General features: G+C 47.6%; 1 protein-coding gene and 1 long non-coding RNA gene across 3 annotated transcripts; one reads left to right on the forward strand and one right to left on the reverse strand.

The window, feature by feature from the left end:
- Positions 1-1211: 1211 nt before the first annotated feature.
- EHHADH (enoyl-CoA hydratase and 3-hydroxyacyl CoA dehydrogenase) lies at positions 1212-27097 on the reverse strand. Its single transcript, XM_029962661.1, has 7 exons — positions 27035-27097; positions 20400-20503; positions 19494-19666; positions 17780-17891; positions 17437-17541; positions 11183-11524; positions 1212-3669 (listed from the first exon to the last, which is right to left on the reverse strand). The coding sequence occupies exons 2-7, from the start codon at positions 20431-20433 to the stop codon at positions 2399-2401; spliced, it is 2037 nt and encodes a 678-aa protein (XP_029818521.1). The 5' UTR covers positions 20434-20503; positions 27035-27097; the 3' UTR covers positions 1212-2398.
- LOC108640959 lies at positions 4731-7344 on the forward strand. 2 transcript variants are annotated; one of them, XR_001921629.3, is made up of 3 exons: positions 4731-4819; positions 4954-5087; positions 7024-7344. It is a non-coding gene; the product is annotated as an uncharacterized LOC108640959 (long non-coding RNA). The 2 variants fall into 2 exon arrangements; XR_001921630.2 differs by lacking the exon at positions 7024-7344 and adding an exon at positions 6478-6587.
- Positions 27098-27913: the final 816 nt, after the last annotated feature.

Here is a 27913-nt window from a genome sequence, read left to right on the forward strand (position 1 = left end):
TGCTCGGACTGCTTGTCAGAAGGCACCAGGGGCTTGGGATCAGGCTGTCCCCCTGCAGGGCCGAGGGCCAAGGAGCTGTGGTGGCCCTTTGGCCGCTCTGGCCCTGCCGGGAGCGGAACAGTGCAGAGGCCGGGACTCCCACGCACTGCTCCCGCCCTCCCGGAGCTGGGAATGCGACCTCTCGGCGGCAGCAATGTCACCGCTGGCTGCTGGGACGTCAGGCTGACAGAACAATCGATGCCGGGCTGCTTTGGTCGATGTGAATTTACAAATGAACTTCTGTCGGGAGAGGCGTTACTGGTGTGAACAGCCTTTGGTCTCAGCAGTTTCTGAGAAGGGGGACAGGCACATCAAATGCACCAGTACACAGGTGCTGCAGGTGAGGAGAAGCGTTTTGGCCCCAGGGTGAGCTCGTGGGTCTCCATGTCCTGAGATAACACTGCTGCTGCAGAGGAAGGGCATGCTCTCTCCTGCACAGCCTGCTGCCACTGCAAGGGGAATTGCCCTTTCCCAACCCCTCCCCAGTGGAGTGAACATCCCAGCCCAAGGCACAGGAGAGGGGAGGTTGGCCCGGGCAGACCCTCGTGTCCAGGGCTGTCCTGTGGGTGACACATCCAGAGCTGCCCGTGGGTGACATGTCCAGGGCTGTCCTGTGGGTGATATGTCCAGGGCTACCTGGATATGTCCAGGGCTACCCATGGGTGCCATGTCCAGGACTGTGCTGTGGGTGCCATGTCCAGGGCTGTGCTGTGGGTGCCATGCCAGCCCCAGCAGCAGGCAGGGCTGTTGTGTAACGTGTCACATGGAGGCTGCTGGCGTGGGAGCAGCGCTTCACCTCGGAGCTAACGCTGGGCTGCTCTCAGCTCTGCACATGAGTGATTCGGGGTGAACTGCAGCACTTTGCTGGGCTACACTGAGATCCTTCTCTGGTCCTGGAGAAAAATCCTCCCTGGAACAAGGCATTTAGGTTGGCTCGGGACTTCTGAAGGGTTTCCTGCCCTCAGTTTTGCACTCTCGCCCACTGATGGACAGGAGTAGACAAAGGGCAAAACAAGAACATATTGAGGGAAAGAAAAAGAGGCATGCAGCCTTCTCAGACACAAACAGGAAAATTATCTAGTTCTAGCACATAGAGAGGTGATGGAGAGAAAACAAGGAACAACCACATTTTCTTTTTTCTGCTATCCCATTTGATACCACATAATCCGTCATTAGATTATCAAAGCAGTTTTATTAAATTAAAAGCAAAAGTTAGACATTCAGTGTCCCTGAGAAGGGAACCCAGACCAGTCTATTCCCCACATCAGGCTGCAAGATACATTTACTAGACACGTGAAATGGGAGACTTTGTCCCAAAGCCTGGAGCAAGTTTGGCTCCCTCTCCCTCTCCTCTGCTCTCTGCTAGGGATCTGTCACCTCCCTGCCTGCCTGCAGCAGTGCCCCTGCCTGCACAGCTCTTGTGCCCTGCCCTTCTCAGTGTGCTTTCTGCCCATGTGAAAATGTGAAACGTTTGAATCTGGTCAATTAGAGCCTGCTGAGCCCCAAGACCTGGTAACTGTAGGCAGGCAAGATGGGGGAGTGATGGCAACACATTTCCACACTGAAGAGGTGCCAGAAGATGTTTCTGCTTGGACAAAGCCAGGTGGGGATAATGGTAAGGGAGGATGGAGTCTGGATGTAGAAGGCCAGTCGTGAGCCAACACCACAGGGTATTGTAGGCAGGTTGATGTATTTGTGGCTTTTCTGGCATTTATTAGTCTCCTCTGCAGCAGCGAGGAGGGATGATACCAGCCCTGCCCCTTGCTCTCTGCCCAGACTTTCTCCACTTCATTTGACTTTACCTCTGAAAGGTGCCACATCCTTGTGCCAGCACTCCCACAGCAGCAGGAAGGGATCAGGCTTCAGCTGGATGTCCGTGGGAGATCCAGAGAATCCAGTGGAGGTGGGCTCTACAGGAAAGAACTGAACAAAATGGGAAACAGATTGAAGGCAGGATCTGGTAGATCCAGCCGGTCTGGGGTGAACTGTGATCATCTCTCTGTTGGCTCCAACCATGATTTGCATTGTGGGCTGTGGATGCTCTTCCCTGCCTTCCCATAGACAAACTGGAAGAGGAGGACAGCTGTGACAACCCAGGGGCAGTGCAATACGAGACAGGCCTTTACACAGCAGTGTGTGAGAAGGTGGGTGAGGTGGGGCTGAGGAAGGAGGATGGATGAAGGCAGTGGTTACCTGCAGCAAGAGGGAGACGGGGATCAATCACTGGTCAAAGTTATTTCCTGCAAAGGCCCAGGAAGGTTCATGACATTGTTTATGAGCCTGTAGCACTTTGGGTTTGATTGGAAAAGACGGTGCAATTACAGCACTGGTTCCAGGGGATCAGCCTCCACCAGTGGAATCACAGCCTGGAGCTCTGCTGGCTGAGGTAGGACATCCACTCTTTGATGGGGGGGTTCCCCACAGCCACCAGCTTTTTCAGAAAGGCACTGGGCCGTAGCCCAGGGACATCAGGATGGGCCTCGGAGTACTTGTGCAGCTTGGCCAGCACGCGGGGGAGCCCCACGGTGGAGGCGTAGAACATGGGGCCGCCCTTGTGCTTTGGCCACCCATAGCCATTGATGTAAATCACATCCAGGTGCTCTGGGCCCGACGCTATTCCCTCAGCCAGGATGGCAAAGCCTTCGTTGATGAGGGAAAACAGACACCGCTCCAGGATTTCCTCCTGGTCTATGAAGCGGGGCTCGATGCCGTGGGTGTCCCTGTACTGGGCCAGGAGGCTGTGGAGCCACGGGTCTGGCGTGGCTGTCCTGCCCCCGGCCTTCTCGTACCGGTACCAGCCCTTGCCGGTTTTCTGGCCGAAGCGGCCGCTCTCGCACAGCAGGTCTGGCAGGGGGCTGTACCGCTGGCCCTGCCGCTGCCGCGCCGGCGTCCCCGCGGGCACCGAGGGCCCCGTGAGGCCCTGGCCCTGCCGCGACCTCCAGCCCACATCCAGCCCAGCCAGGTCGGACATGCGGAACGGGCCTATCTTAAACCCGAAATCTTCAAGGACCCGATCCACCGCTTCCGGCCTGCTTCCTTCTTCCAAAAGGAAAACTGCCTGTTGTACATACGGGAACATCATCCGATTCCCAACAAACCCAAAGCAATTCCCTACCACCACTCCAACCTTTTTGAGTGCTTTGGCCAGCTGCACGGCAGTGGCGATGGCCGTGGGGGACGTGTGGCGGCCATAGATTATTTCCAGCAGCCTCATCACGTGGGCAGGGGAGAAGAAGTGGGTGCCAATGACCTGCTGTGGGCGGCTGGTGGCAGAAGCTATTTCGTCGATGTTCAGGGCTGATGTGTTTGTGCACAGCAAGGCCCCTGGCTTGCAGATCCTCGAGAGCTTGTGGAATATTTCCTTCTTCAGTGCCATGTTCTCAAACACAGCCTCGATGACGAGATCCACATCACGCAACGAATCAAAGTCCACAGTGAACTGGAGACGTGCAGGGTTATGGGAATCCAGGGTCTGGGCACCCAGCCCCATTTTCATCGCCTCACGTTCCAAAAGGAGCATCACAGCTTTTCTTCCCGCGTTCAGATACTCCAGATCCTGCTCCAGGGCTACCACAGGTATGTTGGCCTTAACCAGAGAAGTCACAATGCCTCTGCCCATTGTTCCCAGCCCTAGGGATAAAAGTGAGATAGAATCAAAGGCTATGAATGGAAAATTAATCACTTGACAGTATAATTTCCTTTGTATCTCCAGGATAAAAAGTGATAGCCTCTGCAAAACAAGTGGTGCACACACAGAAAAAAGAATTGAAGACTGGAAAACAGAAGGGGAATTCTCTCTTTCAGCAAGCCCTAATGTTTGAAAAGCAGTAGCACAAAGGCAAGTTAGTGTCCTTACAAGCTCACAAAAGTCCAGTGGGATTCACCCAGTGGGCACAGACCATTTGATTCATGTCTTCTCCCTGCCAAGTTTTATACCTATGGAAACCAGCATCACTTGAGTGAGAACCTGGAGATCAAAGAGAGAAAATCTGAGTTACAGCTGCAACCCTGCTACCATCTTCTGCAGGCAGGTTCAAAGCAAGCTTCCCCCTGAGGCTGTCAGTGCCCCACTGCTCCTGGGAGATGGTCTGTTTTGGGCAGCATGCAAATACTTTGCTAGTAAGATTTTGACACCAGCAAAGCTCAGACAGTTGGGTTCTCCCTCCTCCCTACTTTCCCCTTTGTCTCCCTCCTCTTCTCCCACCACCATCATTTAATCTTTGGAGCAAGGAAAATTCAGCTGCTCTTTCTGTAAAGACTCTTGGACTCCGATCTGCTCTAAACTCTGCCTCTAATGTCTTGTGTGTCTCTTGTTGCCAGGACAAACGGGATGGAAGTGACACAGCATTCCCAATCCAGAATTCAACACCTTCTCTCTCCTTTTAAAGCACTCTGGCACATCAGTAGCCTTTTGCCTGCTGTTCACACTTCATATCAGGCATCTCTACCCACTCTCCAAGTCCTCCAACACAGGTCATTCCTAACATCTGGAGATTCCCGAAGTCACAGCCTTCCTTGTCCAACCACACAGTTAAAGAATTCCTGTTAAAGAATTTATGCTTTGCTTTTTTTTCCTCTCCAAGACCATAAATGTGCCACCACCATCAGGGATACCAGTGGGGAGATTACTGGCTTGATCCCTTCCACCAGCTCTGCCCTCTGTGAAATCAAATGAAGCTGCACACTTACCCTTTCCTGTGACACACAACCCACACCACTGAGCCTGCTCTCCCACAATGGAGGCTTTTCCAGCTAAGTTAATGCAAACCAGTAAGAGAAGGTCAGCCCATTTTACCAGCTTTAGAAGTGTGAAGCATCTGAATGGAAGGATTATTAATATCCTAAGTAAAGCACCAACCAGACAAAGCAGAGGTTTGTTATAATTCTGTTAAAATGATTTTTTTTTAATCCCAGGTTTACAAATGAAAGTCAGCTAAACAAATATACAGAAAAAAGGGGATTAAAAAATTTGCCTAAAGCAGCTTTGTAAAGAAGAGCTGAAATGATGTCATCCTTCAAAGAAGTTCCAATAACCAAGGTCAAGCAAGGTAGGACGTTTTTCCTGCATGCTACACATCCTTGGTATAGTTCTGCCCAGCCTCAGCTTGTGTGCACACAAGACATTTCAAACACGCCCTACTCAGCCACCAGAAGATAGTTTTTACTGACATCACTAGCTGGCAGCCTGCTTATAAACCATCATTACCACTTCTAAGCAAGTGCTGAAGTTCCTTTCTAGGAAATTAGATTTGCTACTTAATAATCAAGTCCTACTGAAAACTAATTTGAAAATAAAACTAGAATAACATGAATCAGCTCTTAGTACTTCAGTGTCCACGGTTTGCTGACTGAAAAAACCCAAATACAAGTAGCTCCTTCCATAGTGCACAGTCCCCAGAGCCTTGGATGTGGGAGCAGGTACAGTTAAGGACAGTTTTTCCCTGTCTTTGGTGAGCTACAGGAACTGCTCTCTTCTTGGGCACTGCAGGAGGGTAACTCACTCCCCAGGCCCAGCCCTGTCTATAAGGTGTCTTTAGACATCAGGTTTAAGTGTTTGCAGTTCCACACGGCTCCCTCTTCAGTCTCTTCATTTCCAAGGTGGAGTCCTGGGGTTTTCCCTAGAATTTCCAAGCTCTTCACACATCCTGGGTCTTACCGACTCCTGTTCCTCTCAGGTTCAGCCTCGTGACTGAAATCTCAGCAGTTCTCTCGCCATCTGAGCACACTGTTCTTCCTGAATCCAAACCTCTTCCATGAGCAGACGTTCCCCAGCCTTCTTTTGCAGGGAAGCTCTGCAGTGGTGCGAGGTGATTCCCCTCTTTGCTTTCATCATGAGTGCTCCCACGTGGGTTTTAGCCATCCCATGATGGACAGGCACACTTGCTTGTAGTACTACACTTTCTAGGCCACAGGCACAGACTTACGGATAAGATATGAGCTTGCCAAGCTTGTTTCTGACCTAGAAAAGCTGTCTCTCAACTTCCTCCAGAACTCTGCAGTGGCCTGTATGAAATGATGTTTAATGAAGCTGGCAGAGAGAGTAATGAAAGCCCCAAGGGGTTTGTTACATTAGAGCTTGCACAGCATGATTCCCCTGGAGGTATTTTCTAAAATTGGGCTATAAAACTAAGGAGAGCTCTGGCTATCCAGCAGGGAAAGAGCATTTCTGAGGACTCCCCTTTTCCGTTTCATAAAGCCAAGTGATCTTGGGGAAGAATATATTAGAGCAGAAAATAATGGCAGGGAATCTTTGGGTCTTACATGTGAGAAGGCTGTAGAAGGAGGAGGAAGGGAGATGTCTCATGCTCAGCTCAGATCACACGGACCAAAACACGGTGAGGAACTACTCCAGAATTTCTACTGCATGTTCCATTTTCTTACTCAATAGTGCTCTCACTTCCCCCAAACCATGAAAAACCCTGTATTCTCATCTTGCAGGCAGGGGACTGTTTTCATGTCCAAGGCACATCTTCCCAAAAAAGACTGAAATCTGCCTCAGGAACAAGAACAGTGCCCAGCCATCCTGCTCCTGGTCTTTTGTTGTGAAATGAAGCTTTGACATATAAATAAAACTACACTTGAACACATGTAATTTCAGGCCAAATATGGGTATGACAAATCCATTTGCTGGGCAAGCTGAGTGAATAATGATGGTTAATTATTGATCTGTCACGAGGTACTCAGAATACGAAAAATCATACAGAATTAATTGAAGGACTTTAAAAACAAATTTCAAAACAAAAGAACTTGAAATATGTACAAGGCAACTTGTGTAGTCACACGCACCACAGAAATACAGATCAGTGGAAAACATTCTGAACTCTAATGAATATTTGGACTTTAAAATGCCTGGCAATGGAAAAAATCCTTTATGGATCGGTAAAAATATGCAAAGACTGTTCCAGTTTTCCTGTTAAAAACAACAATGAGCAATTGGTGGTGGCGGGCTGCTGCAGACTGGAGCTGCTGCTTTCTCTGTTTCAGGGTACTAATTTCAAGCAGAAGTAATGTGATACTCCAGGCAGGCAGGGAGCTATGGGGAGATGCAGTTGGAAGGGACAGAGGGAGAAGAACTCTTTTTCTGGGTGATGAGGAGCCAGAGACAGCAAAAAGAGGTGGGAGCCAAGAGTTCAGAACAAGCAAATGAAACAAAAAGTCAGCGTGAAAAACTCAACGTGATCTTCTCACTTGCTTCACGTTGTGCAGCAATAAAAGATGGAAGCAGCAGCACAGTGCAACATGGGTGTAGTGTGTGAAACAGCACAGCACAGTTGCAAAATGAGGTTTGCTTGATTTCTGACAGCCTAAAGGGATGCAATATCTTTCTCTGCCTGTCCTCCTCCCTGCAGTGAAAATAGAGAGACCCTGGGTCACCTCAGTAGACTCAATGCTTGCATGGATGAGCAGCACTGTTTTAAAAGCTGCCAGTCTCTCAAAAACCATCCCTAAAATTTTGATTTCTGGTGCTGCAAGGATGTACTTAAGATCAAAAATGTGAAGTTACAAAACACTGTAGAGTATTGTACTGGCTGGAGAATGACTCTGTTACAGCAGCCTGAAAGAAGAATTACAGTTGTGTTGGCATGTTCTCCACCTGTCTTTAACAGACTTGCCATTTCACTGATATCAAAAGGCAAAATAGGAGGAAAACCTTCTAGAGGAAGGAGAAGAAACACAACAAATGGCAGAAAGAAGTGGTGGAAATCAGTGACACTTGGGTGTGGGATTCAGGGTTTAAAAAAGGCGATCAAGAACCTCCGAAACAGGAGATGTCACATCAAATAAAATATGACATCAACAAGAGCATAAACAGAGCAAGTTATACTGGTGGGCTATGGGGGCTGAGTGATAGGAGCAGTGACTCAGCAAAGGCATCGGGGTCTGGGTGAGTGTCATGGCCCTGAGTGCACTGATGAGCTTTAATGTCCCTGAGCAGCCACACCTGGAGCCTCCCCCACCCATATGGGCCTCTGAGCCCCATTTAAGCTCAGACCTGAGCCTGCAGTCCTTTCCTAAGCCAAGCTGGAGGAGTTCTGGTGGGTTACTGTGGCTGTGCCAGGCTATGGATGCTGTTGATCCAGACCTCAGCCTGAAGAGTGGCTTCCCACCTTTATCTGGTACCTGCATCATCCCAGGAACTTTGCTTGATCACCTGTACTTCCAGTGGGTCCTGGCTGTGATCTCTGGGCCTGCCCTGCTTGCCCTGCTCAGGTACTGTAAATATTGATGCAGCAGTGGGTTGTGCTGCCATCCAGGGGGAGAAATGGGTGGGTAGGAGCTTCAGGAAGCTCAGCACGGGGAATTGCTGAAGGCCAGCACGCAAGGAGGAGCAGTCTTGTGCACCAGCACATGCTGGGGGCTGGAAAGCAGCTCCCCAGGAAAGGGTCTGGGGGTGCTGGTGGGCACCAGGTTGAGTCTGAGCAGTGATATGACCTTGTGGCAAAGAAGGTTAATGGTATGTGGAGCTGTGTTAGGAGGGGTCTTGCTGGCAGCTTGAAGGAGATGATCCTGCCCCTCTACTCAGCACTGATGAGACCACCCCTGGAGTGCTGGGTCCAGCCCCAGGCTCCCCAGCATGAGTGATGTGGAGTGAGTCCAGTGAAGGGCCAGTAGGGTGATTAAGGGACTGCAGTGTGTCCATGAGGAAGGGCTGAGGGAGCTGGGACTCCAGCTTGGAGGGATGTCACCAATATAAGTAGCTGAGAGAAAGGTGTAAAGAAGATGGAGTCAGACTTGTGGCCACTGGTGATAGGCACAAACTGAAACATGGGAGTTCCATCTGAACATAAGAGAACAACTTGTTTACTGTGGAGTTGACTGAGCACTGGCACAGGTTGCCCACAGAGGTTGTGGAACCTTTATCATTGGAGATGTTCAAAAGATGTCTGGGCATGCTCTTGGGCAAGTGGCTCCAGGTGATGTCATTTGAGGACAAGATGACATTCAGAGATCCCTTCCTGCCTGGCAGATTCTGTGGTTCTGCTCTCCAGGAGGTGTTATTGCCACTGGCTCCCCATCCCCGGGGTGCAGCTGCTCCCTGCCAGCAGGTAATTAACAGGATGTGTTGAACGTGGCGAGTATGAAAGTTGGCTCTTACCCTGAGCATACTAAGTAGGAGCAATGAAGAAACCTCTTGGTACCTGGTATTGGTGTAATTACTCCTGGAATGCTGTTCCCACTTTGGCTATGCATGTTTAGGAAGTGTTGAAAAATTAGGTGAAGTTCAAGGTCATGACAAGGACCAGAGTGTGACAGACTGTGCTCTGCAGTAGAAGTATGAAAGCACTTAGTTTATTTATTCTGCAGAAATATGGTTAACTTGAGTTTTGTTTGTAATCATCTATGAAAACACTGAAACTTGGGCATGAGGTTGGGGCAATTTCAGACCAGAATTCAGAAATCTGTCCGGGGATGAGGCAAATACTTAATCCAATGGATGGGAGAGATGCAGCCCAGCCAGTTCAGTTTGGAAATGAGATACAGGTTATGTTTCTCCTGGAAGCTTTCAAAGAGAGGTTGCAATTTGTCCTCAGAATTCTCTGTAGCTCAGTTACAGCACCAAAATAGGCAGATCAGATCTAACAGCCCTTCTGGCTAAACTGTCACAGCGATTAGGTCTTTGCAAGTGTGCTGTTCTGGCTGGTTTTATCAGTACATAGCAAAGAATGTCCGTTCCAGTCACCCAGGCATTCCTACAAACTCCAACAAGAGCCCCTCCTGGCAGAGCACACATTTCAGGATGGGACCTGCCTGTGTCCAAAGTTCTGTGCTCTTCAAGCCACAGTATACACTTGGCAGTAATTAAGGCCTCTTTACCTGAATGCTTTAACAGCCACAGATCCTCCACCCAGGGTTTATGGACCAGTGTTTAAAAATTATTCTTATTAAAAATATGGCATGGCAGCCAATGAAGAGAAGGGAACTTCCAAAAAACCCCAGTGTTATGGCTGAAATGAACTGTCAGACAGCTCAATAGCCCTGAGAAACGCCCAGAAAAGAGTAGTGTTGATCTGGTGAGATTTCCTTGAAGCAGAGTGGATGTTTTCCAAGGGCTCCATTACTTGTCTAACCATTTTTTAGTGCTACTATCAACAGGCAGAGCTGAAAGATTTTTTTTTTTTAATCTCAGCAGTGCATCAAAGGTTTTATTTAAATTGCTCTTATAAAAAATTAATGAAGGCATTATCTTGCTGGGCTACAAAATGGCAGGAGTGGATCCCAGTGAGATGAAATCTTCTTAAAATACAGCTGTCAAAACATTTTTTGTATTAATATATCCCTGAGTGACTCTGCACATGCACTTGCAGTGCAGAACTAGACCAGGAGGAGGAGAATTTCATACAAACGTGCTTCTAACACGACACAAAGCCAGGACACAGAGTGTTTAAAAGGGAGCAGACTCCTTGTGGTCAACACACACGAAGCTGTTTTTGAAGTGAGAGGAAGTTATTCTTCCAAAGAAAGATGTGGCAGCAGGTAATAATGTAGTGGGATATGAGATGCCATGTGAATTTCTGAGCTTGCCAATGCAGTGACAACTTCCCTCTTTGGGTGGAGTATCTGTGCTTGTGATGGGTGTGACTCTGGGAATCCCACTCCTGCCTTCTGTGACCCCCCTCAGCTGTGCTGTTCCCTGTGCTTAGCCCCACAGATCGCAGTGATCCCCCTCAGCTCTTCTGTTCCCTGTGCTCAGCCCTACAGATCAGTGATCCCCCTCAGCTCTGCTGTCCCTAGTGCCCCACAGATCAGTGATCCCCCTCAGCTCTGCTGTCCCTAGTGCCCCACAGATCAGTGATCCCCCTCAGCTCTGCTGTCCCTAGTGCCCCACAGATCAGTGATCCCCCTCAGCTCTGCTGTCCCTAGTGCCCCACAGATCAGTGATCCCCCTCAGCTCTGCTGTTCTCTCTGCTCGGCCCCACAGATCACAGTGATCCCCCTCAGCTCTGCTGTTCCCTGGTGCCCCACAGATCAGTGATCCCCCTCAGCTCTGCCGTTCCCTGGTGCCCCACAGATCAGTGATCCCCCTCAGCTCTGCCGTTCCCTGGTGCCCCACAGATCACAGCGATCCCCCCCAGCTCTGCCGTTCCCTGGTGCCCCACACCCGCTGTTCCGTGCCAGCCCCACAGCCCTGTCCCTCGCTTACCGATCACGGCCGCAGAGCGGACGGGCTGTGGGGTCGCGCTGCTCCAGGAGGCCCCGCCGGGAGTTGTCCATTTCTGCGCGGCTCTCTCGGCAAGGAACGCGTATTGCAGGGCCCGGGCCTGGCCCGAGCTCAGCAGGACCATGAACAGCTCTCGCTCCCTGCGCACCCCGTCGGCGAAGGGCATCTGGGTGGCGGCCCTGACGGCCTGGAAGCACAGCTCCGGAGCCAGGCACCCCTGCGCCTGCTTCTTCACCCTCACACGGGCTTCGCTGAGAAAGGCTTCCATGTCGGGCAGCTTGGGGACCGGCTTCAGGCTGAGCCTGCGGGGTCCCAGGGGCTGGCCTGGGGGGAGAGAAACAGGGTTGCAGGACAAAGTGTCCACATCTTTTCAGACATAGTCTTTCCATCCCATTCCACAGGATGGGAAGGCAGTTTACCTATTTTTCTCTCTGCATCTCACTGCATTAGGGCTTGCATGGCACAGTGAGATGGGTCTAGAACTACAACATCTGACATTTCTTCTTACCTCTGCTTGATCTGACATTTGCAATTTTTCAAGTCCCTTCTCAGACTTCAAAAAAAGTAAGATTTCAGTTTCAAAGAAGTAATTCTCTCCTTTTTCTCAGCTCCCAGAGTGCCCTGACTTCTCCAGTTCTCCTCCTCCACAGTCCCAGCTCCCACATTCATATGGCTCTTCCTTATAAGCCTTGGTACTCGAGTTTTCCTCCAGTATTGTTTAGTACCCAGTGCCCAATTGACTTTGCTAGCCAGAGGCATTCCAGCCGGGGTGCTGATCCAGGCATGGATAAGAGACTGGGAAATACACCCTGATTTCAACTGTTCCCTGACTGCAGGAGCCCCTCAATTCACTTGGGGGCCAACCACCAGGAAAGCTCACCCAGCATGAGCTGGGGAGCAAATGAATAACAAGGGAGAGTTCATGTTTCTGTGTCAGCAAGGGGTGAATCAAGCAGCCACACAAATATGTGAAGCTCATTACAGACAGAGGTTGCTATGGTGATACCTAGAAAGGATTTTAATTGAGAGAAGTTAGTTATATTTCAGATGCCAAAATCCTATGTCTTCTTCAGAAGCACAAACTCGGAGCCTGCTGAGAGAGCTCTGACCTGGCTTTACTCAGGGCTTCCTGTGCTCTTAATGGCAGCTTGCTCAGTAAAGACTGTGGAAGAACAAGATCAGAAATCCAGGATGTATCCCCTTAATCCTGCAACATTTTCACAAAGACCCTGTTGTCATCACAGCCACATCCAGATCATTAACTGCAGCATGTCACTGCATGGATTGCTGCAGTGCTGTTCCCAGAAGCAGCTGGGACTGCCACCAAAGCGAGCTGGTGGGTTGGGAACCTTCTGCTGAGAAGCTCCCTGGGTACAGTCTCATTGCCCTTGCCACACTTCCTTCCAAGGCAGCATATTGCATCCAGCTCCCCGTTTTTTCCTGTTGTCTGAGTTAGGGAAATGCCAGTGCACCAGCAGAAGACTCAGTAAGTCATCCAGAGAATGCTGAAGAGCAGGAATAATGGCAGTACTGCCCAAAGAACTTGTCCTGACTCAAGCTCTTCCTGCAAGATTGAGTAATGCTTAAGAGAAACAGAAATGTGAGTTTCCAGAATGAGTTATTATGCTGTTTTCCTGAAATAATGGTCTTCAGAGCTCAGGCTTTTTAATTAAGCCTTGTAGAGAACATAAAAAGATGAACACTTGCTGTGTAAGTAGCTTCCCTTGTAATCAGAGTTCATAAAAATGTTTTTATATTGACAGTGGATGTAATTTTTATCCTCCAGTATTGCAGGATTTAGTCATGTTCCTTTATTTTTGAACCCTTTGTTTCTCCCCTAAATCTGTGTTTTTAACCCTGACGTGCTCTTTATTTAGACTTAAATAGTGGGTTTCATTCCATCACAAGAAGAAAGCTCAGGTTTGTCCCAGGAAGCTGATCTGGTGGCTGGAAGGCCACCTAAGACTGGGCAGATCAAGGGACTTCATATAACATCTCTGTGGAAAGGACTGGTAAAAAAGGAAGGCCACTGGGAGTCTTTAAGCTTGTTCTTCAGACAGCAAAGTACTGATTGGGGACAGGAGACAGTTCTTCAGAGTAAGAAAGAAAAGCAACTCTCCTCAGGGTCCTGTAATAAAACTCTTATTTAGCTGCAAGCTAAATAGGTTTTGCTAAATATTTCTACAGCATCTCCATGCAATATTTTTGCTTCTGCAATGCCAATAAGAATAAAGGACATATCTGTGAACAGGAAAGAATGATCAGAATCCAAACCTGGGAAGAAGAGATCAGTGTGGGACACTCATGGCTTGATTTCTGAAATCAAAGCAGCAGGAAGATGATGAACAGTGTCAGACATCAGTGCTGCAGGGAAAAGCACCATCCACACACAGAAGCCAGCACAGATCCCTGCTTTGTTTGCCCAGGGTTTGTGGGTCAGGTGGCACGAAGGATAGATCCTGTCTATAAAATTACCATTGGCAAAAGCACCACATATACATGCAGTGTCAAATATTGTGCTATTTAAAGAAAAGAATACCATGTAAAATCTTGGCATACTGCAGGATGGCCTTGCAAGAGGCAGGGCCAGCCTAACAGTCTTCCTGGTGCAGTGAGCTGCTTGTGAATTTGTGAGGAACAAAGCTGAGCCTGGCCCCAGCCCTGCCAGAGGCAAGTCCAGTCTGTGTCAGAACTTTCACAAACTCTCTTTGTGTCACGGGGGCACTTTCCTGGGCCTACTGTCTAAAGAGCCTGGGGAGAGATTAAAATGTCTTTATATCGTGCATCCTGGCAGAGATGACGCAGCAAGGCCCTCACAGCTGTGATGGAAAGGCTTTCTCCCCCAGTCTCCATTTCCAGCATCCAATTACCTCCAGCAGGATCTGTTACGCCTCTGGGGTTTATGAGCCTCGAGAGAAACGACTGCTTCCTCCACAGTCACTCCCAGTGGCTTTACAGTCAGAAACTCATCATCCTTCCACGCAGTTTAATACCTATGGGGCCTCAGCTAGTCCAAATGGCACTGATTTTCCTCGGCTCTTTGGTGCAAGCCATGGATACTGGTGTGCTCTGAGGAGATGCTAAAGGTCAGTCAGCTGACGTGGTCAGAAAGCAAGGTGTGATTGTACACGAAGAGTTTCAAAGTCTGCTGTGCAAAGGACCAGCAGCCCTTTTCTCCTCCAGCTGAGGAAGACTAGGGCAGGCCAGCAAGCTGTGGGGCAGGATGAGCTGCAAGCTGCTGCCTGCCACCAGCAGTTCCAGCAATTTGTCAATTTTGTGATGCCATCAGCTGGGAAAAGCCTGAAATGCAGCTTTGGATTACTGCAGTGATCACCAAACACATTTAATGAAAGGACATTCTCCTTGTCTCTGAGGATTTGGCTCCTGTCTATTCCTTTTTTTAAAAAGTGCCTTCAGAAGTGAAGATGTTTTCTCTTGCCTGGAGGGGCCAGGAACTTATCCTTGCTTCCCATCTGCAATATATAATTACTGACTTTCAATGAAAGATCTAACTCAGAATCAGTAATTGCCTCTGTGTATTCCTACACCCACTTACTGTTTGAAGGTGTTCTTCATTAGGTACAATCCATAAAAATGTATGGATGAAGATGCTTTCCCAACATCCCTCTGTCAACTGTATATCACAACAATAATCAAGGACCCTGGCTACAACAGGGCCAGTCATTTGAGACTGATCTCTTGCCATGGGATACTGCAGCTCCAGCACTGAGAAAGCTTTAGAAGAAAATGATTTCTGAATTGATTCTTTGAGACTTATCTTGCAGTACAGCCTTCCCAGGAATAGAAATTCCAGCAGTGACAAAACTAGTTATTTAGCCAGACTGCTCTGGGAGAAGTCAGCAGTTGTTAGCTTCATGTTTAAAAAAAATCTCATCTGAAACAAAATGCTGCATGCCACACAAAGCCAGTGGACTTCTGGCGTGGCTTTTTTTGTACACTCTTAGGTTTTATTAAGATTATCTGAAAAATATTCGCTGAAAACAAAACTCTGTGAACAAATGCCATGCAAGACTGTCATCTCTTCTGCAGCCTGTTAGTGCCTGATGGAGAGAAATAAAAGTGCTGGTTTGCCTTGGTATGGCAGGAAAATTATTAATTTCAGGCAAAGGCCAAAGCCAGGAATGACTCAAAAGGAACAAACAGGCTCTGGGTACACCATTCTTTCAAATTATCAGGTAACCTGGGGGGTAAATGGTGCATCAAAACTTGTCATGGTCTTCTGCAGGGTCTAATGAGGAATTTTTCAAGCAGAAAAGAAATAGATTGTCTGGCTTGCTAGTGCTTTCACTGTAAAACCACGTACTAAAAATGCCAGTAAAGCTGTTGGAAAGAGTTTGAAAGCATTTTTGAAGTCCTGTGGGAGTTGATATCTAGTGTGATGTGAAACACCGTCAGTGACATTACTCATTTTTACTGGGGTAACTCAAACTAGCAATAAACAGATTGAAAGTCTAATAATGAGTAAAACTGGGACAGGTTACCTGCTGAACATCCAGCCAGGGTCCTTGTCTGCTTACATAACTCTCCAAAAAAAAAAAAAGAAATTGGTAGTGACAATCTCCAGAGAAGATGAAGCTACAGAAGAAGAATTTGCCAGTAGTGGTAGTGGACATAAGCTCCAGAAAACGAGTTACCCTGAGGAATAGAGTGCTCACTGATTCCTTCCTGAGCTTCTCCCCTAAGGTCAAGCTGGTTTTCACAACTGTCAACCACTGCACAATATCTGTCACAGAAGAAAGAAGCATGAAAATATCTAAACTTCAGCCGATTTCACGTAGCATTTGTTGAAATCCAGAATGTTTGTTGGCTTGCCAGTTCCAGCAATGTATCCATTACTCATTTCATGATGCACTGCTGCTGCCATCAATACTGGAACAGATCTTGTGCAGGGCATCATTCAGAGCCCAGAGGGTACATCAGAGGGAACACTGTTTGTTGGGTTAATTTGCATGGAGGAGTGATAATATTTCACTGCTCTCCCAACAGATGGAGGAGCAGAATTCTCATTCAAAACAGACAAACTCAGTGAACCAAAGTATCTTTGTTTTTCTTAGAAGCAGTAGTGAAATACATCACCATCACCCACGTCTTGCTAAAGAATTATGTTTAGTCTGCTGACATGCAGGGAAAGAAAAAAGAGGACTGCTTATGTCACTGATTCTGCACTAGAAAATGAAGCCCTAAAATAACATAGGATGAATAGAGTGAGAAGGAAGGGCATCTGCTACAGAAAACCTGGCTGAAGAATACCTGTAGCACCTGTCTGGTACATCTCAAGGTGTAGGGAAGGATGCAAGACACCGATATTTAAGAGCAGCCCATTCTTTCAAGTACTTTGTGCCCTAGGACAAGGCTTAGGCTGCCTCAGCTTCCAGCACAGGTGAGGAAAGGGCCTTGTCTGTAGTGAAGAGAACTGGAGGAGCAAAAGCAGCACCCCATCTTGGGACAACACTGACCATGTGACCAAAGCAGGAAGGGTTTTGGTTCCCTGCATTCAATTCACTGTGACAGAGCTCCTGATGGAACTCCATGGTCTGCTTCCAAAGGTACAAGGAGGTTTGTAGTGGAAAAATATCCTGTTTTCTCTCAAGGCAGTGCTCCTCATGCTGCACAAGAAATGTTCCTGAGTTAACTCCAGTGAATTCCATTCTGTTATTTCTAGGGTGGGGAAAAAAAAAAATCTCTCCACATCCCTCCAATCTCCACAGGCCATTTTTTTTACATGGCACCCAAAGGATTAGGGACAGAGTCACTCACAGACCATGGATTATTAAATTGGTCTGAGGATGTGCCAGCCCCTCCACGAAAGGGAGAAAGTCATTTTTGCTCAGCCATTATTGGTGGTGCAACCAGAATGCATTCAGTGCCAGCTGTATCCAGAACTATAGATGGAAAGAGCATTTACTCCCCAAAACCAGCGTGGTGCAGCCCAGGGGAGCATGTGAGTTTGGATATATAATTAAAAAGCAGGAGGATTTGGTATGTACCAGTTCTCTGAATCTCACTTGAATTTCTGCAGCTTTTCAGAATGTGATTTTTCTTTTTCACTTCAGACTACAGAAAACAAATTCTGCAATTAATTCCATCTTATGTGGATGCCAAAACTCAAGAATGGAGCATATAAATTGGAACAAACTGGTGGGCTTTGTTCTGACTCTCTTCAGCCCTGAAACATCACCAATTATTTCCTGGCATTGCTACAACTCTTTCCTCACCAATCACTTTGTTTGCCAGGCGAATTGCTGCCTCAACTGTGTTTTCTTCCACCACTTCATCAACCAAGCCCAGCTTCAGTGCTTCAGTTGCTGGAATGTGTTTTCCTGTGATAAAAAGAGAAATAAGGTGACTACAGTGGAGCCTGAGGGGCAGTTTCATTCTTTTCCACCTGACCAAACCACTGGCGTGTAGCTGGTAATTAGCCCCTCATGAGTGGAAGCAAGTTGAATGACAACCCAAGCAGGTACACAGGTAAAAAATTCCTGTTTTTTAGACCAAGCTGGTGGTATAACTCCACGTCATGTTCTTATACTGAGAGCAAGGCCAAGGCACAGCACTTACCTGTGGTGATCATATCCAGAGCAGCTGGGACCCCAATCAGTCTGGGCAGTCGCTGAGTGCCTTCAGCACCTGGAAGTAGCCCAAGGGTGACCTCTGGCAAACCCATCCGAGCCTAAAATGAAGCAAAATTCAACAAGAAAACTGATTAGAATGAGTGGTAATTACAAACTGAGCAGAACAGGGGGACACCAATCTGATATGTCACACGTTTCTCCTCTAAGAAGCCTCAAAACATCTTCACAGAAACCTCATCCTTGCTTTTGGCCACATAAGACCTTTAAGACGAGAGCCCAGTCGACCATTTCAAGGACTTCTGTACAACAGAAGGAAAACATGACCTTTCTGTGGATGTCTGTGTGCCAGCACAGCAACGGGGGAGAGCTGTGGGGCCCACAGCATCCCCCAGATTGCTATGTGTCAGCTAAGGCTTTCAAGCAGTTGTTACCAAATGCTGGAGAGCACTCTGGCTTCAGTTACCTTCCTACTCTAGTTCCTGGAAGTTTAGTAAAGAATCACAGAATGGTTTGGGTTGGGAGGGGCCTTAGAGACCACCTCATTCCAAACCCTGCTGTGGGCAGGTTCCACCAGATCAGGTTACTCAGAGCCCTGTCCAACCTGGCCTTGAACACTCTGAACTTTTCCCTAATCTCCCTTCAAATGTCTCTTGGTGCACTTGACATCCAACAGAGTTATGCAGGGAAGCCAGGGGCAGCAGGAAGTGGGGTCTTGCCTTCTCTTAAAAATCTATCTAGATTTTGTTTCCTCTAAAAAAAAAAAATAGTTTGCAATTTTCTGTTGAGCTTTTAAGAGACTTGGAGCTGCTTTAAGACCACTGCTTGTAGTGCCAGTAGACTTGGCACTTTGTGATAAGGTTTAGTGGACACGGTGGTACTTGGTCAAAGGTTGGACTTGGTCTTGGAGGTCTTTTCCAACCATAATGATTCTGTGATTCTGTGGCACCCATCTTAGGTGGCACACAGGGTGATGTAGAATAGCTCTTTATGCTGTTACAGCAACCCACACTGTCATGGAGAATCAGTGATTCACACTGGAAAAGTGAGGGGATGGCCCTGCCAGGGAAGAGCCTCCATAAGGAGATCAGGTACTGCTCAAAGGAGGGGATTCAAGAAAAAAAAGCCAGATCAATTCCTAAGACTCTTAAAACTGTCTTTTGGTCAGAGAGCTCCTTGGGGGCCCAGAGCTCATGGGGATTTGACCCTAAATGCTCCATACTAGCTGAGTTTCAACTACCTATTGAAACTAGGCTATGAGCAGAAAAAGAATGCAATATTCACAGGGCTGGAGAAAAAAATAAATAAGAGAAAGTCACGCTGCATGAGTCAGTAAGATACAGCTGTCTGCATCAGAACATAGATAATGACTGCCGAGACCTAGGGCAAATTAACATGCGGGAACTGAAGCTCCTGTGCAGCCATCTTATCCCACCAGGTACAAATCAATTTTATATTTAGAAACGATTGAAGAGAGTTACGTAGTAGGACTTATGAAAGCCCATCAAGGGTGGTGGTGTAGGTGAGAAATGCCTGAGCATGCAGGCTTGTCTCCTGGAGCTGTAAAGCCGCTCTCCTCTGGGCAGAGGGGCCCAGGAAAGGCAGGCTGTCCCACTGCTCTGCAGGCTCCCACCCTGCCTGCAGCCATCTGCCCGTGGCTCCTGATGCCTCCACCAGCCTCTCTGGCTCTCAGTGTGTGTTACCTTCACGTGTGCCACCCGGTAGTGACAGCCCAGTGCCACCTCCAGGCCTCCTCCCAAGGCGATGCCTTCGATGGCCGCCACCACCGGCTTCTTGCTGCTTTCTATGAGGGACACGAGGGCGGCCAAGGACTTGACTGGTCTGTTTGGAGAGGAGAACCCTCGGATGTCAGCTCCTGGGGTGGCACAGAGACATCAGCAGGAATTAGTGGGCAAGGCAGTGACTGGAGCAATCCTTCCCTCTGAGCCACTGAACACAGCTGCTCACATCCACCCACTCCCTTGAGGAGCAGGGGAGTGGGTAACAGGAACCAATCCTTTTTGGGACCACCTTCAAGGAACCTGATCCTTGATCCTTTTCAGAGAGCTCAGGGGAAGGCTAAGTACAAAAATGCAGAGTACCTGCAAAGATCATGCAGTCACTGCAGAAATTTGCTAACATCTTTGGTGTAATTAAAAATACGTCGAGTCTGGAGCAGTCAGGTGCAAGCTACTACTGACAAGCAGTGTAGGGCTCCACAGAAATTCCCTAGCTTCCTGGCCTTCTACAACTGGAAAAGATCTGTTATTCACCACTGCCCCACCCCAGGTACATTCCGTACACCAGACTAGTGATGGTCCAGATATTTTATACAAAGCTATGGAGAGTAAGGAGGCACCAGTACATCATGGACATGAGCAGCTGTCCCTCCTTTCACCATGAACAGACCAGCTTGTTTCTGGCCTGGACAGTCCAGCTTGTCATGTGCCCCATGTCAACTGTGGCACAGCAGAATAGACAAAGCCCACTGTCTTGTGGCCATTTCCAGCCAAATCAGGACTTTTATCAGCATTACGAGGCAGAGACTCTTCAGACCTGGTGGGTGGAGAGTGTTTCCTCTTTTGCTCAGGCTGTGTTTGATGTCTTACCTGCACTGAATTTCCCATTTTCACCACAAATCATAACAGCTTTCACTGAGGGATCTGCATCTGCTTTCTCCAGTCCATCCTCTAAAGCCTGGAGAACTGCAAAACTGAAACAAAATAGAGATGCAGTGAGTAACAGTCAACTACATTCCCCTTCCAAGAGGTTACAAACACCAAGCACCCCAGTGAAAACGAGCAGGTCTGTCCCTTAGTCTGCCTGCTGCCACAGCCTCTCCGGGTGAATCCTTTCCTTAATCTCCCTCCTAACTCAAGGACAAGAGCCAGAATCTAAGGAGCCAACTGCAGACCTGTCAGTCACTGCCTGGGGAGTCCTCTCCAGGCTATGACACTGCTGCTTCCACAGCCAGCAGCACAGGGAAACCTTCTTTTGGAAATGTCTTTATGAATTAAACATTCAGATTTTCAGGAAAAACAGTTTGGCATAATTTAAAAGTAATTAATGCTAAACCACTGATAATCTAAGAACTTTTTAAGAGGGAAAGGAGCTCCAGGGATAAAAAAAAATCTATCTTTTAAACACCTGACACAGGCTGGGGCTGTGCTGATTTTAATGCTTGTGAAGATCCCTACGTAGGTCCAGACTTAAGCTGGTGTGGGATCCTGTCAAAGGGGATTTGGGCATGAAGTTTTGGGCATAAAATGTCTTTTGACTCATGTGAACAGATATTTCCAGACACCAGCAGTAAATCTGGCCAGCGAAGAATTAATGAAGAATTTCAAAATGGACCTGTAAAAGCATAAATAGTATTTTTTCATATCAGATACTTAAAAGATCTGACCTGATTGTATATCCACTTTACATTTGATTCTTAAAAGATAATTTATAGATACATGTGTGTGTACGGATTGACATGGAGACCATAGCCTGTTTTAGAAGGTGGTAACAATAGAGATGGTAGGTAAAAATAGAAGCATTAACACTTGTTAATAATAATAATAATACAAATTGTGTGTATATATAATTTAGATACTAAAATATACTGATATACACACAGTTTTAAGTATACAGTTTGTGAGAGACTGCCCTGGGTACATGTGGGTACTCATACACCATGTGTAGAGATGCCTCTGATTCAGAAAATCTGGGCCATAAGCAGCTGGAGGCTGGAGGAATATCCAATATCACATGCTTGCCCAGTCCTTTATAAACACAGCTTTCCTTCCCAGACCTGCTCCAAAGCCTGAGCCCAGTTTTACACAAAGCTGGGTGGTGATGAAAAGGGAGCAGAGTCCCTGCTGATGCCCAGTGGAGAGGACTGTTATTTACACAGAACTAGCAGGAAGGCCCGAGGCATTCTCAGTTTGGGCATGTTTTTCTATGTACTTGAGGACATTTCATCAAAAAAGGAAGCTTGTCATAAAGTAGGTGAAAAACACATCACTGTACTTGTGTGTACATGTATTTATACAAGGCAACAGCTTGCAGAATGGTGGGAAGCCACAGTCTGAAAAGGAAAACCCGGGGAGCCCAAGGAGTCTCCTGTAAGCTGGTTGTGTGAAGGACTCTATGCAGCCAACCTCTGCATATTTCTCCTTCAAACCCCAAAGTTATGACAAGCCATTAGCAAAGGCTGTTAATCAGGGCTGTTGGCTGAGGGGGACTGTCTAGGAGGGTCTCTGGGACTGCCTGCCTGGATAAGGTCATGCTACGCAGAAGGGTCAGTGGGGGTCCTGAGACCTGACAACCAGAGACTGGGAGAAGGGTTTTTTTTGGAGAGAGAACAGCCAGTTATGTACAAATTGCCTCATCCAGACATCAAAGACAACTGAAGTCTGATGCTGGTAATGGTTCTGAAAGCTGAAACCCAAAATGAGAATAATTTGGCCATGGCAAAGAAAGACTGTGAGGTGAGTTGGTAAAGGTCCTTCCACTGCATACACAGTGTCCATGTACCAGAATATGAAAGCCTTTCCAAATTTAATATATTAAATATGTTTTAATATGTTAAAAATTGTCTTTCATCTCCCTCCCCTTGGCATATCAAGTGCTGTGGCTGCTGCTATTTGAGGAGCACCCACAGGCTGCACCCAGTGCTCTGGGAGTTCTGTTTGTGCCTCAGTGGAGAGCCAGGCCACAGCAACAGTGGCCTCACCCAGGGTCTGGGAGAATTACAGGGAAAACCATTAGGAAATGTCATTCCACTCTACAAACCATGGTGCAAATAGGTGGAAAAACATATGTACCAGGACCCAAACCAATGTTAAGTTACTGATTTGCAAATATTGTACAGACAAATGGCACAGTTCTGTCAGGAACAGACAAGAAGCAATCAAAGCATTTCTGTGTCTGTTCCAGGCACGTGATCAGCAGATGCCAAATGGCCATCTAAAAGTCTGCAATAAATGGAAGGGGTCAGGATTTTATGCAGGAAATCAGTTACAAGCCCTTAGCACTTACAACAACATGCTCCTACCAGATTAAAAACCAATCATCAAGGCTACCAGAAATTAACAGTTCAATACCTACATGGCTTTTATTAACCCAGCAGAACAATTTATGCCAGAGAATAACTTGACTCAGTACTTGCACAAATATTTCTTCTCTCTCCATAAGGCATTTTCCCAGTGGGATTTTTTGTAGGACAAGAAGGAACAAAAATGAGACTTTTTGCAGTTGCTTGTTCTCCCAAGATGGAGTGATGTGTTTGCCTTGGATTTGTCACAGTCCAACACACAGGCTGCCTTGCTTTGTCACTCACACATTGTAACTGGTACTAAAAGATGCAATTTTCGATGAAAGCATCACAGTAAAATGTATGACAGTAAAACTGTAAAAACACTCAGGAGTACCCCAACTTCAAACAGTGAGAGCATTAAAGAAACAAAAAGTCACTGTAATTTGCATAAGTACTTCATGACTGTGACAGTGTCATTCATTTAGCAGTAACAATGCAAAAATTCCCTCCATGCATTCCCATCAAGGCTGCATCCCATGTAGTCAGCTCCACCATGGAAACTATTCTGACTGCAGGAAAAGTGATTCTGCTGAGATGATTCAGTGTTCCAGGTTTCAGAAACACAAAGCAGGTGCTGTTAAGGAACAGGTGTGCACTGGGGTAAGAGAATATTCTTGGAGGTGACCACACCAGGTTGGTTTTATTTCGTGTAACTCATTGCAGCAGCAATGTGCTGGATTTGTAACAAGGTTTTATTATTTGCCTTAATTATTTTAGATTTTAGCTGCGGTTTATGAACGTGAATTTCTTTAATGTAAAAAAAAAAAGAAAGCAATTGAAGGGAATCTGAAAATTGTCTTAGTCATATTGAAAGAAGTGAGACTTGAATCCAAGGCTGAGGATCCCTTCCTGAGTTGTCACGGCCAATTTTGAGCTTGGCATCCTGTAAGCTTGTCCTGGATCATATTTTTTATTAGATGAACTTTTTGCTATTGTTTTTTAGAATGCCTTCATTCTTTCTGTTTTTTCACTCTTAATTTCCAGTTTGCATCTCCCCTGTCCTGTTTTACAGATTTTCTTGTCCTCCTCATTTGGGTAAGCTTTCCACTTCTCAAGAAAAATCAAACTTTTCCCTTAGTGTTCTTTGATTTCTCATCAAGTCATGCAGGGCTTTTACCACATCACTTGCTGAACAGTTTACCTGGGCTTCTAATAAAATTAAAAAACCTCCAAATCCAAACCTGCACAACAATCCAGGCTCTCCCCTTGTCACAGGCTTCTTGTCCTTTGCACAGCTTCCTCCAGTGTTTTTCTTTGAAAATAACTGCTGGGTATTTACCTAATTCCCTTCCTGAAACTGAATCTCCATGTGCTGGATTTACCTGCTCTGCTGTCTCTCGCCTCAGTGTCAGATCCAGCTGTGTAGTAGCTGCTGTCACACGTTGCTGTGTGACAAGTTGCTAATACAGCCCAAATAGTCATGCACATAAATTCAGGCCAAAGCCAGAATGGCATCCTTTTGGTGGGATTTTAGAGGACTTGTTTTAGGAAGCAGATGCTTATTCATCCCAGAATTTTCTCTCTGCATCTCATCCTGATGAGGTGCTGATCCAGCCCAAAATGGGTGATCACATTCTCCCATCACTGCTACCTGTCCAAAATTGCAGCATCTCTAATCTCCTTTACATTTTCGGATCATTATGGTGATTGGTGTAAGAAGGACAATCCTGGCAGCCAGGGAGAGCTTCTCCACCCATACCTGTTATGCTGTTATATATCATAGAATCCCACACATAAGCTGCCCTACACCATGTCCTTCTCTATTCTCCCCAGAGCTTTTCTGCCCTTGTCAGCTCACATGTTGAAATACTCCTTCACATCCTTCTAATTCCCAGTGCCAGCAGCCTGTCTCTGCTAATAAGGGGTGGTCAGTCCTTTCTCTTGTGAGTCTTGTCCCCAAAACTCCCAGTTCTTTGTAAATCCTTTCTCTCGATGTCACAGTCTCATAAATGTGGATCTCTGAACACTAACCTTCTGCAAACCAGGAAAAAACACTCCAAACAAACCAAATTTGGCACATCTCCGTGGGAGCCAAATTTGCTGCCAGACTCACAAGTCAGCACGCATTCATTCCTCAGGAAACCACTGCCTGGCAGGGACTTGTGCAGCAGTGGATGGTGCCAGACAGGAGAAAGCAAATTCCTGCCCACCAGTGGCTGCTAAAGTGCTAAAGGCCAGTGGGATGGCCTGGGAGCTGGGAATGGGCACCGAGTGCCACGGATAATGGGGAGAGACGGGGGAGGCTGGAGCAGAGCAGCAAAAACTCACCAGTCTTTTAAAAAGCATCTGTACCTGCTGTGAAATGAGATTTCCGGGATTGCAGGACACGGCTCCTGTCCGTAACTCACTGCCTGCTGTCACCTGTGCAGCCAAACACTTCCAGCTGCAGGCACAGACCTGCTCCCGTGTGCCTGGAACATAAATCTGCAGGAGCACACAAGGATCAGAGTGTGCTCTGCCTTTCCTAGCTATAGCCAGGGAGAATGATGGATCCCTTCTAAAACAGGTGTGCCCTGACATGCCATCAAAGACCACAGCCGTGTCTGAAGTTATAGTTTAAAGGATCTAAAGTCTGCCAGGGTCTCCCTTCTCCCTCCTGGGACTCGGGACAGGACCAGAAGCACACCTTGTGTCACCCTCGGAGTGCCAGAACTGCATCCTGCTGGGAGGGCACAGCCGGGCCAAGAGGAAGAGGCAGTAAAAGCAGAGTCTGTCCTGGAGAAGCTGTGTGCAGTTGCTGTTTGAAGGCAATTTTGGATTTTCTCCAGGACTTCTCAAAAGAGGAGAGTTAAGGTTCCTTAAGCACATATCTGTTTCTGTTAACGCTTGGAGTCGGTATCTCAAAGGTCTTTTCTAACCTTGGTGATTCCAAGATTCTTTAGGCTCTGTATTTTGCATTTTTCATGGTAAGGATAAAATATTTACTGTGAGCACAGCCTGGAAATTTTCTTAGGCTGGTCTTGGGCACAGGAAGTCCAAAGGATGTCTTGCACCCTGCAGGTCTGGGAGTCTTACATGTCTACTTCATCTAAACTCATCAAGTCACTCCAAGTTTCTCATGATAATTACCTGAGCACGTGAAGATGATCTTACTGCACTTCTAAATGTGTTGCAGCAAAAGAGTGAGCATTGCCAGCTGCAATGTAGATGTAACAGAAGAGCAGCAGCTTTCATTCCCTTTTCATGCTATTACTTGCCTCTTTCGGCTTCTTTTTAACAAACTTTCTCATTTAGAAGTCAAGCACAACTGCAGTGGGTTTTTGCTGGCTTGTGAACAGACACTGAACAGACACTATGGTCCCTGTTACCCAACAGCTCTTTAACTGCAGATGTTTAGAAAGGGTCTATGTAAAGCCAAAAGCACCTAAGTTTTTTCAAAACACACGGAAAAGGAACATTTCAGGGGCTCCTACAGACGGGTGTTTGACTTTAGTTTTCACTGGCTCGTGTTTGAGACCGCACGGACCTTTCTCCTCCAAGACCAGTATTTAGAGGTCTGTTCCTTAACTGTTTTTAAAAGGCAAATGCTTTAATTCTGCCAGCCCTAGTTTAACTCTGGTGCCAGCTCTGGTTGTTGAGGCATGCCTGCTTCCCACAGAGCCCTTTGCCCTCACCTCTGTGCACACTTGGATGGCACAGGGACTGTGCAGTGTGTGGGCAGGCCAGGAAACCAGCAAACCTGAGGGAATGCTGTTTTGCACCCAAGAGCACCGGGGGAATTGCAGGGAGAGCCGCTGCACTGCTAACGCTGCTGTGCTGTGTCCTGCTGGGAGCAGCGCCTTGGCGTTTAAAGGCTGGAAGGTGACGAGAAATAGGCGAAGGGGAGATGACAGAAAGTAGAGTTTGCTGAGCCTGGCGCTTGTGCTGTGAACCACACCCCCCAGAAACTAGGAGAGCGAGCAGAAGTCATGGCGAAGTTCAGCATTTTCTCTCGAAAAGAGAGATCCAAGCTCCCTCTGCAGGAACCGCCGGGGCCTCTGCGGGTACCGAGCGGTGCAGAACAGCCCCGGCAGGGGCTCCCTGGGGCCGGGAGGAGCCCCCTTAGGGCACGGAGAGGGGGAGCGAGGCGGAAAAGAAGGAAAAGGGCGCTCCCAAGGGAGGGGAGCGCCGGGCGCGGAGCCGGCCCCGCAGCCCCCCCAGCCCCGCGGGTCCCGGCGGTACCTCAGCGTGTTCACCCGGCGGTTGCGGAGGCCGGATCACGGCCACGGCGGGGCTCCTCGCGTATGCGCCATGCCGAGCTGTCCCCGTTGTCCCGCTGTCCCGGGCCAGCCGCGCCCCGCCTCCCCGCCCGCCCCCCCCCGCGAACAGCAGCGGAGCCACCGCTCGGTTCAGGAGTTCACCTCTAAATACCGGCCTTGGAGGAGAAAGGTCCATGCGGTCTCAAACACGAGCCAGTGAAAAACTAAAGTCAAACACCCGTCTGTAGGAGCCCCTGAAATGTTCTTTTTCCATGTGTTTTGAAAAGCCTTAGGTGCTTTTGGCTTTACATAGACCCTTTCTAAACATCTGCAGTTAAAGAGCTGTTGGGAAACAGGGACCATAGTGTCTGTTCAGTGTCTGTTCACAAGCCAGCAAAAACCCACTGCAGTTGTGCTTGACTTCTAAATGAGGAAGTTTGTTAAAAAGAAGCCGAAAGAGGCAAGTAAGAGCATGAAAAGGGAATGAAAGCTGCTGCTCTTCTGTTACATCTACATTGCAGCTGGCAATGCTCACTCTGCTGCAACATTTAGAAGTGCAGTAAAATCATCTTTACATCCTCACTAATTATCATGATAACCTTGGAGTGACTTGATGAGTTTAGATGAAGTAGACATGTAAGACTCCCAGACCTGCAGGGTGCAAGACATCTTTTGGACCTCCTGTGCTCGAGACCAGCCTAAGAAAGCGATGGCTCTGCTGCTGTTGCAAAATGCAGAATATGTAAAACCTTTCCTAAGAAAGGATGTTCTTTGATGTTTGGTCTTTGTACACTTTCAAGCCTAATCAGCAAGAAGGGAGATTTAACCCACGAGACGTTTCCAGGGGTTGGAAAGACAAATT

The sequence above is a fragment of the Manacus vitellinus genome, unplaced genomic scaffold, assembly GCF_001715985.3.
Source record: "Manacus vitellinus isolate BGI_N305 unplaced genomic scaffold, ASM171598v3 scaffold_49_pilon, whole genome shotgun sequence".
NCBI classification, from domain to species: domain Eukaryota; kingdom Metazoa; phylum Chordata; class Aves; order Passeriformes; family Pipridae; genus Manacus; species Manacus vitellinus.